Here is a 17,623-nt window from a genome sequence, read left to right as displayed (position 1 = left end):
AGCTGAAAAATGGCTTTACTTTGTTGTCTGGGTCAAGTTCGCTAGCAAGAACCAGAGAGAGACGTTGAACGGCTGCTCCAACGGAACTTATTGTTTTGGAGGAAAACACGAACACACTGTACAGTTGAGTTTTAATAGCTTACTTACAACTGGGCTCGTCGGGCACTCTTTTTAGCTGCAGTGGTTATTATTATATTTACATGCTTCATATTTTTTTGAATAATAAAAAAACATTTCTTCACGTCATTATGCGGGCCGCAAGTAGGGGTGACATGGACTGCAAGATTGAGACACAGGCATTAGACCCTCTTAATGCGTGTTTTGTTTCCATTTCAGTCTGAATACTTAGGTGGTTTATTTTAAACACCTATAGTCATGGAAGTGATTGGAATATCTGAATTCAATGACTTGGAAGGGCAATAAATTTAGTGTTCTGATACCTACATTTTTCAGTAAGGGAGGAGACAAATATGATATTTAAAAATGCTTTTTTATTAAGAAGAGAAAAAAGACACATTGTAAGTAGGCTACTTACAGTTATGTGCAAAATAATAGCAGTCTAACATTACTAATGTGTTTAAGTACTGATTTTGGCAGAAATTGTGATACAAATTCATGACTAGGTGTAGCAGAGTAATGGCCAACCAACAGACTAACAGGCATGACAGGCATGCTGCATTACATGCAGACACTGCAATTTTTTAACAACCTAATATTTGCTTTCTTTGTTTTCAGTAAAAGAGAGAGAGAGAGAGAGAGAGAGAGAGAGAGAGAGAGAGAGAAGAAAAGAAAAAAAATTGTTCATGTTTTCATTTGGAATTGAATTTGCATGGCTCCTATTGCCCTTTTATATATGAAATAAATGCTATTAGGAACTTGGAACCTTTCCTCTGCTATCATTTTTGCATGTAACTGTATGTCTGAGTCTGGACGTTATCACCTGACTCCACAGTTTCCTCAGCAGAGGAATTTTTGGACCCATTGTTTCTATTTCCTTAATGGAAAAAAAATCCATGGCCAGTAAAAATAAAAGCTGAAAAACTGTTTTGGCTTCTCAGCTTTTAAAAAGACAGACACAGAACCTGAATCTTGTTCTGTAAGATGTCATTTCTTCTTCTCATTGCTGCCATTTGCTTGATTAAATTGTTTGTTTATTCTTTATAAAGTTGCAAAGTCTTAAAATTATTAAACAAGCAGCCTAAAATGACAAAATGTAGATTGTGATTGTAAAACATTAGCCAGTGAGTAAAGGACAGTGCATTTAGAGAAGAAAGTGCAGGTTCCTGCTCCAGTTTACCTGCTGTTTATTTACAGAGATTTGTAAACAGATGTGTGAACGTATTCACACATTGATGAGGTCGCATTATAGTAAGTGTCCAGTCAGCAAGAAAAAAAAAAATTAATGGAGGTTTAAGTACACAATGTGCTCTTCATTACAGTACAAGTAATTATTTATGAATTTTTTTCATTTTAATTTTATTAATTTTATTTACTATGTGTGATTCTTATCGCTCAGTACTCTTTGTGTAGGGGAGAACCTGGATTTGTAAACGTTGTCGGCGAGCTTCGAATTCCAGGGGGTTTTCATAAATATGTTTTTGCTGCAAAAAAATTGGCACAAAAGGAATCAAAATAAGACAAAATGTGTTACAGCAGAGCAAAACATGTAAAACAATGTAGCTCAATGATACACATACGGTCTCGCAGGTCAAAATAACTTCAAAAGTTAAAAATCCCACTAAAATTTAACTAAATTAAATACAAAACAGTTAACAGTAAATTTAACATAAATAGGTATATCGTATGTGGTGGTACTGATTTTCTATATTTTCTATATCAGAGTTTAGCTGCATATCCAGATCTTCAGTATTGTCTAAAGTGGAGAGGATGGCAGATCTGCTTGATCTTTCAAATATAAATTTGCAAATTGTCTACAAAGACAATCTAACTTCTCAGCAGAAAGTACAAAAATTATTCTAGTTACCAATGTCACAGTCGGAGACTGGGTGATATTTCTGTGAAAAAAATAGAAAGAGTTTGTTGAAATGTTGAGATGAAAGAGTTCGTTTCAGTGTCATGCGATTAGCATTACATTTTGCAAAAGAATGACTAGAGTCAACTTACTCTGGCTGTTTTTTGCAGAGTTGCCTCAGAAAGGTCAAAGCACTAATTATAAAGATCAGGAAACACACGCAAGGTACAATAATTGCAGCAATATGGATTTTCAATGCATTCCCAGCTTTCTCTGTAAAATAGTAAAGGAACTCATTTGACTGCAGTTTTAATACTCAGTTAATTTCACTTAAATGTAAAAGCAAAAGACTTCTGGCTCTTATAAAATGTAACTTATTGTAATTGTGCGTCATGTCAAAGTTTGAAGCTTGGGAGCTTTGCATTTAAGAAGTACTCATGTACCCACAGTGTCTCTGCTCTGTATACAAACAGGAAAGCAAAGCCACTGTAACCAAAAGTGTTCAGGTGTACATATAGAGGTAGACGAGTATATTAAGGGAATCTCAACTCTCCCCAGCCTGCTCTGGAAGCTTAACTTTTGATAATCACATGGAATATTTTTTTAGATAGACTTATCTTTGATACCAAAGAAACAAAGAGAAAGAGAGAGAGACAGGACGTGAGAGATAAGCTCTATGTATGGAAAGTCCCATTGTTTCCAGCCTTTTCCTGTTTATGGGGCCTACCCATCCCCACATTCAGTTATGATAAATGTGTGACAGTAATAATTTGTTTGGTTTTTGTAATCTGAAAACTTCAAAAGTTGATAAACTCACCTGTAATGACGAGCTCCCATTTCTGTTCAAAGACTCCAAAGTCTGTGGTTGTTTCACAAGTGTAGTTTCCTGTGTGACTTTTCTGGGCTCTCTCTATGATTAGTGCATATGATTGGCTTTCTAAGGTGGACATGGTCAGATTCAGGGTGGCAGCAGCAGGAGACCTGCTTAAGGTGACAGAGCTGCTGTTTGAGGTTTTCCGTGGCCTGAAACTAAACAGCGGAGTCCCATTCCTTCTCCATGTCAGTTGAAGGAGGTCACTGATTGTGTTACTGGTACAGTGCAGGGTCACTGTGCTCCCGACCATCCAGGAAGTGCTGCTACCTTCTGAAGGGGATAAAAAAATAAACACTGTGGAAATAAAGATTGCATCCACAAAATTTTGTCCTGGAGTTAAGCTGCACTGACTGAACTAAACAAGCAAGTTTGCTAACAATAAGCCACAACATCCTCCAAAATGTCTTTTTTTATTGTTTTTATGGTTGTTGTTGTTTTTACAATAAACCTCTTAATTAGAAAGAGAAACATAACTTATAATCATCATCACAGAAATTGCTAATACCTGCTTGCAAGAAAATACAGGAGAAGCAACATATTAGAGTCAATGTCCGATTGATGTCCAGGTATCTTGAAAGGTTTTCCATCCCCACTTGAAAGAAAGATCCATTTAGAAACATAACATTTTTAAAGTAGCCACCTTATAATATAACAGATGAATTGTCGATATTTGTAAACTGAGATTCATGTAATACATGTGATTATCAAGAATGTCTTGTACAGTGAATCAGCAACAACGCAATAAACACTTTAGCGCAAAACATACCATAACAAAACTTCTAAGCATGTGAAGACTTTTTACCTTCAGGGTTATAATTACACGAAACTGAAGAACAGTAGAAGAATTTAAATACGTCTCATTGCAAACAGATAACCTATAATTCCAGTAAGAACGATCACATCCTGTGTAAACCTAATGCAGTAACAACAGAAATAGCAACATTTTCTTACCAGTATTGAGTCATATGCTGTTTGGTCCTTATCTCTATAACAGACCTTTAACACGTTGTAGGCCACAAAAACAATTAAAGTGTATATATAATAATCATCGTAATTATACAGTAGACCAGCTATAGCATGTATGCAAAAGATTCAACCTTACCCAAGTACTTATATTAGAGTGGTTTCCATACAGGAAGTGAATGACTTTGGTCGCTGGCCAAGTGAGTAATTCGCTTTTCTTGATTGGCTGGATGTTGTGGGGGTGATATTGTCATGAATCGCTGTGTGGCAGGCAAGCAGGAGTGGTGGACCCAAATGCAGAACTCAGACACGGAAGTGAAACTTAAAGCGCAGCTTTATTGCTGGGAAAAACCTCGTACAAACTAAACTCACCAAAAGAAAACCAAAAGTCAGAACAGAGGAACCAAGGACTGAAACACTGGAAAAGAAATACTAAACTGGCGCAGGAGACTAAACACTAGGAACATAGAAGCAGAACACACAGCTAGTTGAGGGTACGAAACAACACTGACACAAAGAAACACAGGGCTTAAATACACAGATAGCAGTAATCAAGGGATGAGAGACAGGAGGGGAACACACCTGGGAGAAATCACAGCTGACGAGACAGGGGAAACGTAAACTGAGCACACTCACATACGACACAGACCTTCACAATAAAACAGGAAACTCAGACACATGGAACCAGACAAGACATTGAACTAAACAGACAGATTCACAAACAGAAGGGGTGACACCATAGACAGACAGATACAGACGCAGACTCAGAGGCAGACCCAATATAACACGTAGAACTCAAACAACAATAATAATCATGATAATAAATTGGAAAATGATAATAATAAACTTAAAGCGCTGGGTCACCGACCCAGGACCATGACAGATATTCATTCACAGCAACGCTGACAATGAATGACCACTGAGTAAACTAAAAGTTATATCTTCTTTTTTTTTTTACAGTTATTCGCACTTTAGATGTCTGCTAGCTTTAAAACAATTCATGATAACTCTAAATCTTTTGAAAAAGAGAAATAATATAAGAATTTCCCATTACCTGAATTGCACATTATTGATTTCTGATGTTCTAAAGATGTATTTATTCCATATATGGCCATAACCAGCTATGAAGTCACCGAGACCTGTTCCCATATATGATATTAAAGATTGGCGTAGCTTCTGTGACATCACCCGCAGGTTTATGATGTCCGTTCTCAAGCCTCAAAATAAATGTTTCCACAATTACAATGTTGGTTTAAAAAAAAAAAAAAAAGATGTGACAGCAAACAACTGCGAAACTGCGCACTCACTGGCTAACAATTTATCAACCACGAATCACAATGAGCATACCATACACAATTGTCTATATTAAGGATTTTCTGTCATAGATTAACAAAATAGGCTTCATTTTCCCAAAGCGTCTATGAGAAATCCACAACGTTGTGGGAGTATTTAGGAAGTTAGGTTAACACATGATTGATCAGGAATGATTGATCCAGACATGAGGACTGAGTCAGAGGCACAGCAGGGACCAAATGCATTGAGTAAGTGACTTTTCCCCTTGTGTTAATTTGATTTTAAATGAAGAAGTATTTTCTTATTCTTTTTTATTTCCTTTTATTTCATTGTTTTATACACTCAACACTCACATTCTATTTTTCTGTACAAAATTCATTTCATTTCATTTATTTGTTCATTTTCAGGCACAACAAATACCTATACTGAACATAAAATGCACAAAACAAACAACAAAAATTGCCTGAAAAAGGAGTGGGACGAAGAAAACTTATTAAATCCCACCCCTATACTCACTCATCAACAAAAAAAACAATAAACTTCCCGCAGCTACGCCCATCATTGCATACAGACCCATCAACAGCCCCGGGTACATACAAGCATCTAAACGGCAGCTCGCAAACAACAATTAGAGCCTTCATAACTGAATACAGAATATATAAATTTTAAATTGCATTACCACAGGTAACAGGCAGTAATAACTACAAGTAACAAACACACATACATATACATACATACATATACATACATACATATACATACATACGCACACTCTTCTTTATTTTTTTTTATTTTTTTTCCCTCTCTTGGAATCCATACCAGCAATGGTAAGAGAACAGACATTACAGAGCACACTAAAACCATCATTGAGTATACTGTGACCAGACCAACTGTTTGTAGAGAAATTTAAATCTATGAATATTTTTGCATTGTTTCAATTGTAAACTCAGACTGTTCCAGATTTTCACACCACATACAGACACACAAAAACCTTTACGGGTTGTTCGAGTTCTGGGTAATTTGAATTCTCCAAAGCCTCTCACATTATAAACCTTTTCTCGAATTTCCAATCTAGTTTGTAAATTTGCCGGTAAAAGTTTAGTAAAAGCTTTATACAAAATTATGGATGTATTGTAATTAACCAGATCCTGGAATTTAAGTAACTTTGCCTGAAGAAAGAATTTGTGAGTATGATCTAGATAACCAGCCTTGTGAATAATACGCAGTGCTCGTTTCTGTACTGTGACTAATGGATTAGTTGTATTTTTATATGTATTTCCCCACACTTCCACACAATATGTAAGATATGGAAGAACCAGGGTACAGTACAGAGTACGAAGTGCATCTTTATCAAGGAATTGTTTCACTTTGTTCAAAACTGCGAGGCTTCTGGAAATTTTGGTTTTTATGTGTCTGACGTGGGGTTTCCATGAAATTTAATTATCAATTACGACTCCCAAAAATTTGTTTGTGTAAATAAAGTTTCCAAAAGTTATGGCTTTGATAACGCTGATCAGCATGTCACGTCTTACTGAGTGGGATATATTAGGGGTCAAATGAACATTTTGCCCTAAAATTATATGTGTTTAAAGGAGGAAAAATGGGCAAGGCTCTGATTAAGTTTGAAAAGGGCAACATTGTGACAGGTAAGCGGCAGGATCAGAGCATCTCAGTAACCCAGCTCTCAGCTCTTGTGTGGTGATCCCAGTCTGCAATAGTCAGTATCCATTAGAAGTGGTTCAAGGAAGGAACAGTGGTGAACCAGCAACAGGGTCATTGACACATTGGGGCGATCGTGGCTCAAGAGTTGGCAGTTCGTCTTGTAATCGGAAGGTTGCCGGTTCGAGCCCCAGCTCCGACAGTCTTGGTTGTTGTCTCCTTGGGCAAGGCACTTCACCCGTTGCCTACTGGTGGTGGGCCCGGTGGCCCCAGTGTCCGGCAGCCTCGCCTCTGTCAGCGCGCCCCAGGGCAGCTGTGGCTACAATGCAGCTTGCCATCACCAATGACTGAATGTAGTGTAAAGCGCTATACAAATACAGGCCATTTTACACATGAGAAGCAAAGCCTGGCCCACATGTTTTGATCCAACAGATGACTTACTTTTGCTCAAATTGCCAAAAAAGGTAAGACTGGTTCACATAAAAAGGTTTCAGAATACACAGTGCATTGGAATTGTTTACTGTTATAGCAGAAAAAGAGGCAGACATAATATTAGGCAGGTGGTCATAATGTTATGCCTGATCGATGTAGTCTCTACAGAGCCATTTATACTGACAAGCACAGGTGCTACACATTAAATGATACGTATTCAAAAAAACAACAACAACAACAACAACAACACTGGAGCAATGTGTTAACTTATTCCAAACAGGTTGGGCTGTGGGGAGAGGGGTTCAACAATGTCTTCTGCAGAGACAGTACATAGAGACAGAAAGCCATTCACACTCACATGTACACCTTTGGGCAATTTTGAATCCCCAGTTAACCTAATATGGATGAGGGAGATGTTTTTTCTACTTTAGGACTTATCTATTCTTGTTTTTATTACAGCCTTTTTAAAATTAGAGGTGTGGACTGCCAGCATGGGCAGCTCCAACCAGTAGGAGTTTGCTGAGTTTAAACTTGGCTCATGTGTACTGTTAGTGTCTTTTGAAGCATTTTTAAGCACTGCACTTCTCTTTTAAAATGCCCTCATCATGAATTTTAAGTTTTCTCTTCATTCACTTTGCCAGCTGATGAACTGAGTAAGCTACTTGCATTAGCAGTGCACTATTTGCACTTTTAGATTTTATTGTTGAATTTCTTAAACGATTGGAAAAATAATTTCACAGGAAATTACCTCCTACATCCGTGCCTGGAATTAAACAGTTTCTTGACCTAAAAAAAAACAAACACTGTTGTGAGTTGTGGTTGTTTTGTTTTTTTAAGCATTGACGCCACTTCACACCAGTGACCACAGACAAGGGAAGGATGTGAGATATGTTCCACTGAGTCATGCAGAGTCTTTAAATGTGATCTTAGTACCATCTTATTGACTCTCTGTTTCTCCTCTTCAGAATACAGTCAAAATGAGTGCAGTACAAAGTGCCATTAATGCATTAGTGAGCTTGAAGTCAGAGTCTGCAGTGTCATAAAGTTGACTTTCCTTTAACCTGGCTAGCATTGAAAGCGTTTTTAAAGATGCAAGCTGCCAGTTCCATAAGCACTAATTAATGCAACACTTTACCATCACAGATACAGGCATCTGTACTGAGCCTGATGGTCCTCTTTGGTTCAGCCAGTATGGTTTCCATGTATTTGTGGATGGCACAGTAAACTGTGTTCCTGAGCTGATGAAGTGACCTCCATGACAGAATCATGACAGGCATCAATTATTGATATTCCACCTTGTCACATGTGCACAGAGATTTCTCCAGATTCATGTTTAGGGACATTATTCTGAAACTGTTCCACAATTTGTAGATGTCGTATTTTCTAAAATCGGTTCTAATGGCCTGAAAACAGTTAACCTAATTAGTATTAGTCTTCTGTTGCTACTATCCCTGCTTTTTTGACACATGCTGCAGCCATTAAACTGAAAATGAGCTCATATTTCCCATGAAATAGTAAAATGTGAGTTTATGAGATTGGAAAATAATTGCATTCTGTTTTTATTTCACACAGTGTCAAACTTTTTGGGGTTGTTGCTACAGTGTGCTTTAACAGTGATATACAATCTCTGATGAAAGAATATTTTCTATATATGTAACCTGTTGAGACGTATCGTACTAAAACCACAGAAGGTAGATCGCCTGTGAGGTTACACCAGCATAAACTATGTTTTTTGCATTGTCATGCATTTGCATTTACCCGGTGATGAGAAAAACAATAAATATACTTGTAACTTATTTGCCTTGAAGTCTGATTTATGAAATGAAAGCATACACAGATAACAAAAACAGTGATCAGGGTTTGTGTAGTCTTATTTATCACCAAGAATCTTCAATTAAGTAAATAAATTCCGCTTTGATCTGGTTCTCTCTGCATCTCCTATATTAAACTGTGAGACAGCATCAGAGATGAGCGCACTAACTACCCTATCATGTTCAAATGCGTCAAGTTTAAAGTTTTACTTTCGCAACTGCAGCACTGAGAGCATAATGAATGGGCACTTGTTCTCTCTGTAAAACTGTAACGTCTTGAGCTTACTAGACAAGCAGCCTAAGATGACATGTGGGTGTGATTTGGACTTGTATAAATAAAACTGAATTCATTTAAAACAACATTAGCCAGTGAGTGAATAACAGTGCATTTAGGAGCTCCAAGAAAGCTATTTTGCTCAGGATTTACACACCCTGTACAAACTGACAGGGATGTACTGTCAACTGTCAACTTATGATTACAAATCGATGATGTCACATTCTGACTGGTGTTCAGTTACCCAGAGAAAAAATAATGCATCTTCAATTACAGATTGTGCTCTTCATTACAACATACTCAGGGAGAAAGCTGCTTAAAGTGGATGATCGTTTAAAAGAGTTATGCCTTATTTTACTGTGCGATTCATATCACTCAGCCCTGTATTTATAAGGGTGAACCTGAATTTGTCCACATTGCTGGCGACCTTCAAAATCCAGGTTTTCATAAGTGGGTTGTCTCGGCTCCCGCTGCAGAAGGAAAAAAGAGGAAAAAAACATCATATTTAAGGAGCTTAAATACAACATGAATGCAGATATTGTGGTATTGGTTGGTTTCTGTCCTTGTGCTAGTGGAGCTGGAAAAGGTGGCAGATCTATTTGACCTTCTAAGTCTAAGTATTGTGTATAAATGGGGAAAAAACGAAGAAACTTCCTAACTTACCACACTTACCAACCTTCTAGGAGGCTGGGTGATTGCTCTGTAAAAAAGAAAGAAAAAGAAAAAAAACCACTTTATTTGTAATAGCAATGGCATAAAATAATGTAAAAGAATGACTGGAGGAAGCTCACTGTGAACGTCGTTTGCAGACTCCTCTGAGAATGATCACAGCAGTTAATATAAAGATCAGGAAACATAGCGAAGGTACAATAATTGCAATTGTTGTAACTTTGCTGATTTTATTCGAACTTTCAGCTTCAGCGTTCTCTGTAAAATAAAATAAAAAAAGTGAGTCATTTCACTGCAATTCAGTTGGTTCAGATATGCTAATTTCCAACCAACAGCAGTATCTTGTTTTTTTGTTGTTATCATTATTATTAGCTCTATGTTTTCAGAAAGGAAGTCAGAAGTGCTTACACCTGCCCTGTGGTCTCTGAAAAGACCTCAGGCATCTCACAAAATGTTTTTTTACCGCTTCATGTCATTCATGTCATTCATGTAAAGTCTGAAACTTGGGAGCTTTATATTTCTACTTTCATACTGTGGTTTGAGTGGGAAAAGCATTAATCCTGCCACACAATCTAACATTAAGGTCAATGCACAATTATGAAGGAAATGTCAGTGCAGCCAGAGGTGTTCAGTGCTAATGTGTGTGGGTGAGTTTTCAACTTTCACTTAGAACAGCATTTGAGTAGTGCTCTCACCAGCCGCCTATAAAAGTCCCACAAACTGCAGTTAATCCAGTGTAATCTTTAGAGTAAAAGGGCAGGGACTTGTGTATTTTAGAAAGAAGATAAAAATGGGATAAGCTAAAAAATGCCATTGTTGTCAACCTCTTCTTCTTTACGTGCCCCACCATCAGCCAGCCTCTGCCCCCGCCCCCACACTGTATTCAGTCCTGATGGGTGTGTAAGGTGTGCTTTTTTGTCTGTTTGGTTGGTTGGTTTTTGCAATCTAAAAACTTTAAAAGCTGATAAACCCACCTATAATCACAAGCTCCCATTCCTGCTCAATGACTCCAGAGTTTGTGGTTATTTCACAAGTGTAGTTTCCTGTGTGACTTTTCTGGGCGCTCTCTATGATTAGTGCATATGATTGGCTTTCTAAGGTGGACATGGTCAGATTCAGGGTGGCAGCAGCAGGAGACCTGCTTAAGGTGACAGAGCTGCTGTTTGAGGTTTTCTGTGGCCTGAAACTAAACAGCTGAGTCCCATTCCTTCTCCATGTCAGTTGAAGGAGATCACCGATTGTGTTACTGGTACAGTGCAGGGTCACTGTGCTCCCCACCATCCTGGAAGTGCTGTTCGCTTCTTGAAAGACAAAAAAAAAAAAATCCCTTTATAGGCCTAATTTACTCATTACTTCCATTACATATATAGTATCCTATAGTATACTAAGCTTAGGTTGTGTTTACATTCTGCAGCATCAGTATTTTTGGGGAATAGGACTGCATTTTGGGAAATGTGTTTTCTTTTGTTTTTACATGATTTTAAGTTTTATCAAAAGCGCGTCACAGTTGCTGTAGATGGTTAGCTTTAACTTTGAGCATAAATAGTAGGCGAACATACAGAGCAGGCCACTGAATGAAGTTAATCCAGTGTAATCTTTAGAGCAAAAGGGCAGGGACTTGTGTATTTTAAAAAGAAGATAAAAAATGGGATAAGCTAAAAAAAAAAAAAAAGGCCATTGTTGCCAACCCCTTCTTCTTTACGTGCCCCACCATCAGCCAGCCTCTGCCCTCGCCCCCACACTGTATTCAGTCATGATGGGTGTGTAAGGTGTGCTTTTTTGTCTGTTTGGTTGGTTGGTTTTTGTAATCAAAAAATCAAAAGCTGATAAACTCACCTATAATCACAAGCTCCCATTTCAGTTCGAAGACTCCCGAGTTTGTGGTCATTGCACAAGTGTAGTTTCCTGTGTGACTTTTCTGGGCGCTCTCTATGATTAGTGCATATGATTGGCTTTCTAAGGTGGACATGATCAGATTCAGGGTGGCAGCAGCAGGAGACTTCCTTAAGGTGACAGAGCTGCTGTTTGAGGTTTTCTGTGGCCTGAAACTAAACAGCTGAGTCCCATTCCTTCCCCATGTCAGTTGAAGGAGGTCACCGGTTGTGTTACTGGTACAGTGCAGGGTCACTGTGCTCCCCACCATCCTGGAAGTGCTGTTCGCTTCTTGAAAGACAAAAAAAAATCCCTTTATAGGCCTCATTTACTCATTACTTCCATTACATATATAGTATCCTGTAGTATACTAAGCTTGGGTTGTGTTTACATTCTGCAGCATCAGTATTTTGGGGAATAGGACTGCATTTTGGGAAATGTGTTTTTTTTTTGTTTTTACATGATTTTAATTTTTATGAAAGCGTGTCACAGTTGCTGCAGATGGTTAGCTTTAACTTTGAGCATAAAGAGTAGAAGAACATACAGAGCAGGTCACTGAATGAAGTTAATCCTGGTATATCAGTTAGCTCAGCTGATGCTCCTACGCACTTTCAACTGTTATATCCCATAGGGTACATAATCTCATTGTGTACCCTATGGGTACTATCGACTATCGCTTGACTATCGATGCTGGTTTCTCTTCAAGTCACTTTGCAGCCCACCGTTATGCCAGCTCTGCTTTTTCATCCTTTTTCTGACTTTATCAATATTGAACGCATGTACAGTGCTGTGAAAAAACTATTTGCCCACCTCCTATTTTTTGTATGCTTCAGAGCAAAAACTTTTAATATTAGATAAAGATAACCAACATACATTTTAAAAATACAGTTTTCAAATGGTGATTCTATTTGTTCAGGAAAAAAGATATCCAAATCTACCTGACTGTAATAAAGTAATTTTTAAGGCTTTGGGACTCCAACAAATCACAGTGAGAGCCAGTATCCACAAGTAAATAAACATTAACCTTCCCAAGAGTGGCCAGTCTAACAAAATTACCCCAAGAGAGAATTGACGACTCAATGAGGAGGTAAAAAAAAAACAACAAAAGAAAAACACACAGGGTGTCTGAGGTATGAAACCACATCTAAAGAATTTCAGGCCTCACTTGTCTCAGCTAAGGTCAGTATTCATGTTTCAACATTTATAAATAAAAAAAACACCCTAAAAATTGAGTTACATAGCTTCCAATAAACAAAACCTCAAAGGATTATTTCACATTTGACATAAAAAAAAACTTGTTGATCAATGAAACTTTTGGGAAATTAATCTGTGGGCTCAAGAGAAAAGAAGTTTGTCTTTTTGGAAGGTTTGAGCCTCGGCACATGCGCTATAAACCTGATACAGCATTTCATGAAAAGAACATCATAGCTACAGTAAAACATGGTGGTGGTAGTGTGATGGTCGGAGGCTGCTTTTCTGTTTTCATGAATTCTGCTCTTTAAAAGAAAATGCTTAAAGAGTGTCTGGCCAAGACATGGGTCAAGTTTTGTCCACAGTGATCTGAAAGACGCATTACAAGTTACTGCTGATCGCAGTTCTTGCTGCCAAGGCTGCGCAACAGGGTTTATATTTAGGGAGGAATTACTTCTTAATATCAGGTAGATCTGGATAGGTTACTTCACTTGAGATATAAATCAACATTTAACCGTATTTTGTGACAAATATACAAAAAAGGATACACAGCTTTGTAAAAAGGCGGGCACGTTGCAGAATACAGCCCATCCCAAAAAAACAAAGAACTGAAGTTTAAGTCATAATCCAGATATAAAATTAAGCTTATTTTGCACTATTCATACTTTTTTCCATGTAGCTTCCAGTATAAAAGCAAAAGCTGAAAAAATTAAACTATTAAACTTTTCCATTACATTATACTCATTGTCAAAGCTGTAAAATAAATTTTACCTGCTTGTAAAAATATAGAGACGATGCAACATATGAGAAACAAGATCCTGTCGATTCCCCAATATCTTGACAAGTCTTCCATGCCAGCTTAAAAAAAAAAGATTTATTTATTTATTTATTCATTTGGAATGTAAATATCTGCAACTGCAACTTTTGTTCTCACTGAGTGTCAAAAAGTAAATATCAAGGATGTCCTAAACACAAAGCAACAAAAAACAGGGTCACGCAAAAGAGCAAAATTTTTAAATGCACGAAAACTTTTCGAGCTCTTTTCAGCTGAGAGTTTCTTAATAATTACAAGAAATTGAAGTGCAGTATCAAAACAGTAATCTTTAAATACCCTATGACTGTAATAAAAAGCAATAAACTGCTCATAAGAACGATAACGGTCACATCCTGTGCAAACCTAAAGGTGGTACAGACTAAATAGCAATACTGTTTTCTTACCGTTGAGTCATATGCTGTTTAATCCTTTTCTCTGCACGGCAACTTTAACAGCTTTGATGTCACACAAGCAGGAAAATTTGATATCTAATAATCATCTTAATTTTAGCGTACAGCTTCTTTGCATGTGTGCCTGCACAGTGGACATACATGCATAGTATTAAGACCATGCCCAGATGCTTACACAATACCACAGAAATGGAGTGCAAACAGGAAACAGATAACTTTGGTGTGTGACCACGTGAGTGAAATGCCGTTTTTTTCTTTTGGTTGACTGGTTGGGTCTTTGAAGTCGGAGACGATGCTGTGAGAGTGTACCCTGACTGTAGTAGTTTTCCCACCCAGTATTGCACTGTTCTACTTTTACCAATACCACAGCAACAGGTCATAGATAACATCTCATAAAGTAGGTGAGGTTTACTTTACTTTTTTGTGCTTTTTTTTTCTGACAGTGCTTCTGTTCTCTTGACACTTTGTCTTTTCGAAGCTTGTTATAAAAAGTCATCTCTCAAAAAGTATGTGGGATATACAGTCACTATAAAAAAAAAAGAAAGCACACCTTCTGTTACTTCTAAGGTATTATGTGCCAGAATATGATTGAAAAAATAAATAAGCTGCTCTTTAGCAGATCTAGATACAAAACGAGTGCTGTTGCCCATCAATCGGGAAAGGGTTATAAGGCTATTTCTGAACAATTTAAAGCTCAGCTTGCTACAATGAGAAAGTGGAAAACATGCAGGACAGCAGCTATCAAAGTAGTGGATTTCCTTAAAAATGCAGGAGACTGTACAATTTGCTTTACAGTGAAAGCTAAACTGGGTCATACAACAGGACAGTGGTCCCAAACACAGCAGCAAATTTAATAGCAGAATGGCTAAAAAAGAAAGGAACCATTGTGACAGTCCAGTCATTAACAGTCAATTATCCTGGATAGGTTGTAGCTGCAGAAGCCTCCTCTGGGCCACTTTGTTAACAGCGACCCCGTTTGACCGGTGCGTAACTCTGCAACGATCCTTCTATTGTCTTTTTCTGTAAATACTAATTGTATGATGCATTGCAGGAAGTGTGGGCCTCAGAGGGCAGCCAATACCCTACTGCCTTTCCAGGCTACATTGACAGAAGTGAAACCCAAAAGCCTTTCCTTTTGGGTTTCTTTTTTTTTTTTCTCTCGCCTTTTCTTTCAGTGTTGTTTACCGTTTCACTAAAAGTGAACATTTTTAGAAAAGCATTGAGCCGACATGTGAGGCCGTCTGCTCAAAGTTAAAGGTTTCATTTACTTTGTTTGTATATTTGGTCTCTGACTGTTTGATTTGTATACTTTTGTTTGTGTTTTACACCACTGGAAGGAGGCCCTTTTTCTAGCTGTGGATCACCAGGGTGTTTCTGCAGTTGGGCTCACAACAGAGGGTGCATTTAGGTTTTTGTTGGAATACATTATAACGTTTCTTTCTTTTATTCAGATGCAGAAGGCCGGAAGTGGAGGTGGCTGGGATGCCTTGGTGGTGGGACCTTCTGTTTATTATACACCTTTGTCTTGAGCAGCATAATAGTGTGAGTGTGTGTGTGCATGACGTTGTGCTGCACGTATGCATTGGTGATTTCTTTTTTTTTTTTTGACCTACCTTCATCTGGCATCCCACTCACCCACTGGTAAGCCACAGCTCTGAGTTTTAGAATACATGTGCAACTGATTCATCGGCTCTTGTTTTTATGTGATGTTTTAACTAGTTGTCAATAAATTGTTGTTTTGTTTTTAATTGAACCATGTCTAAGTCCTAGGTGTAAAAGACCTAAGTGCCTTCTTGGTAATTAGCATAATTTGGGTAAAATTCCCAGGGTGGCCAATTATGAGAGCTTTATGTTTGATTTGCCACGCCACCATTTTGGTGCATGTGTGTGACATTACTGGTTCTTTGCTCTATTCCTGAAAATATAAGTCTTCAGGAATAGTTCTCCGACATCATTTTTTTTATTTGTTTGTTTTGCTATCTCAAAATGATCCCACATTGCTTCAGTAATGTTAGTGTCTACGCTCTGGGGAGGCCAAGCCATGACCACATGCCAAAGTAAGCCAATGCACCTTTAAGCCAATTGAAGGGCCGCTGCGCACCAGTACTTACACACACTGACAACAGCCTATTCATTCATTGTCATTACTGATACTGCATTCTCCAATCAGAATCTCTCAGCACGACCCCTACCATCAATTTCATGCACATTTTGGAACAGAGTTTAGTGCGGATGAAGAAGTGAAAAGGTTGACGTGAACAGACAGAAAAACAAAAAAGTAATATAAATGCAGCAAAATATGTCAAATTAGAAAACACCCTGCTGCACTGTGAACCAGCAACAACTAGTAACAAGCCAAGAGAGAGAGAGAGAGAAAACAAGACATTCAATGCATGTGATAATAGGTCTCTGTACACAGCAAAATCTCCGGTGTTAAATTAACACTAGAGAGTGTCTATATGGGTCCACACCTCTGAGTGTTAAATTAACACTGTTGACAGTGTTATATGTTTAAAAGTAACCTAGTCAGTTTTGAAGATTAACAATGGCTAACACTGAGCAGTGCTGATTTTCTAACACTGGAAAATAACTCAAAATGTTAGAAATATTCCAGTGTTAGAAAATCAGCACTGCTCAGTGTTAGCCTTTTTTTTTTTTTTTTTTTTTTGTGTCCCGTTTGGATCTTTAGCCATCAGAATTGTTGTCTTTGTCACGGTTCTGGGTCCGTTGGACCCAGTATTTTGAGTTTATTGTGTTTTGATTTAAGTTTGCATCAGGGATTGTGTTCTTGTTCTCTTGTCGTGTTATGGTAATGTTTATGATGATGATTATGATGTTTATTATTAGAGTTCCATGTTTCTGTTTATCTGGGTTTAAGATGCGGGTTTAGTTTCATATGTTATTTCCTGTCTGTCTCTCGATGTCGAGCCTGCGTGTGATGTTTTATTGTGAAGGTCTGTGTCATATGTGAGTGTGCTCAGTTTATGTTTCCCCTGTTCCGTCAGCTCAGATTCCTCCCAGCTGTGTTGCCCTCCTGTGTCTCATCCCCTGATTACTGGTGTGTATATTTAAGCCCTGTGTGTTCTCCTGCCTGTTGCCGGTTCGTCTGTATAACTCCGTGTCAGTCTGGTATCATGTTCCTTAGTCTGCGTCTCTCCGCTCTCCGTTTTGTAGACTTCAGGTTTGCTCTTTAGTTTCTCCCAGTTTAGGTTTGTCATTACTCATGCTTCATTGCCTGTTTTTGCCACTGCCACCGTGTAAATAAACTTCACTCGTATCATCAGTTTGCTGCATTTTGGGTCCTCCTTTTCCTCCACTCCACACGGCTCACTCCGCCAGCCGTGACAGTACGAGCCGACCAGACATGGACCCAGCAGCATCCGCACCTC

General features: G+C 38.1%; 2 protein-coding genes across 11 annotated transcripts; both read right to left on the bottom strand.

Moving 5' to 3' along the window:
* Positions 1-736: 736 nt before the first annotated feature.
* On the bottom strand, positions 737-4,319 carry LOC120717445. 8 transcript variants are annotated; one of them, XR_005692201.1, is made up of 5 exons: positions 3,949-4,056; positions 3,798-3,842; positions 2,125-3,438; positions 1,985-2,015; positions 737-1,601 (listed from the first exon to the last, which is right to left on the bottom strand). XR_005692201.1 is itself a non-coding variant. In XM_040005457.1 (5 exons), exons 1-5 carry the CDS (start codon positions 3,464-3,466, stop codon positions 1,506-1,508), a joined length of 690 nt encoding a protein of 229 aa, XP_039861391.1. In that variant the 5' UTR covers positions 3,467-3,486; the 3' UTR covers positions 737-1,505. The 8 variants fall into 8 exon arrangements, 1 of the variants encoding a protein (XP_039861391.1); XR_005692204.1 differs by lacking the exon at positions 3,798-3,842 and having other exon boundaries at positions 2,125-3,116; positions 3,352-3,438; positions 3,949-4,052; XR_005692200.1 differs by lacking the exon at positions 3,949-4,056 and having other exon boundaries at positions 2,125-3,116; positions 3,352-3,438; positions 3,798-3,918.
* Positions 4,320-5,908: 1,589 nt separating this feature from the next.
* LOC120717444 lies at positions 5,909-16,728 on the bottom strand. Of its 3 annotated transcripts, XM_040005455.1 has the most exons (7): positions 14,229-16,724; positions 13,782-13,868; positions 11,784-12,110; positions 10,922-11,248; positions 10,070-10,205; positions 9,942-9,978; positions 5,909-9,748 (listed from the first exon to the last, which is right to left on the bottom strand). In XM_040005455.1, the coding sequence occupies exons 2-7, from the start codon at positions 13,861-13,863 to the stop codon at positions 9,650-9,652; spliced, it is 1,008 nt and encodes a 335-aa protein (XP_039861389.1). In that variant the 5' UTR covers positions 13,864-13,868; positions 14,229-16,724; the 3' UTR covers positions 5,909-9,649. The 3 variants fall into 3 exon arrangements, 2 of the variants coding, with proteins under 2 accessions (XP_039861389.1, XP_039861390.1); XR_005692197.1 differs by lacking the exon at positions 10,922-11,248 and having other exon boundaries at positions 14,229-16,728; XM_040005456.1 differs by lacking the exon at positions 13,782-13,868 and having other exon boundaries at positions 14,229-16,723.
* Between the last annotated feature and the right edge of the window lie 895 nt (positions 16,729-17,623).

This window comes from Simochromis diagramma, unplaced genomic scaffold (genome assembly GCF_900408965.1).
Source record: "Simochromis diagramma unplaced genomic scaffold, fSimDia1.1 OVJJ01000501.1, whole genome shotgun sequence".
Taxonomy (NCBI): Eukaryota; Metazoa; Chordata; class Actinopteri; order Cichliformes; family Cichlidae; genus Simochromis; species Simochromis diagramma.
Note: the sequence above shows the minus strand (reverse complement) of the source record. Positions and strands in the feature narration are given on the sequence as shown.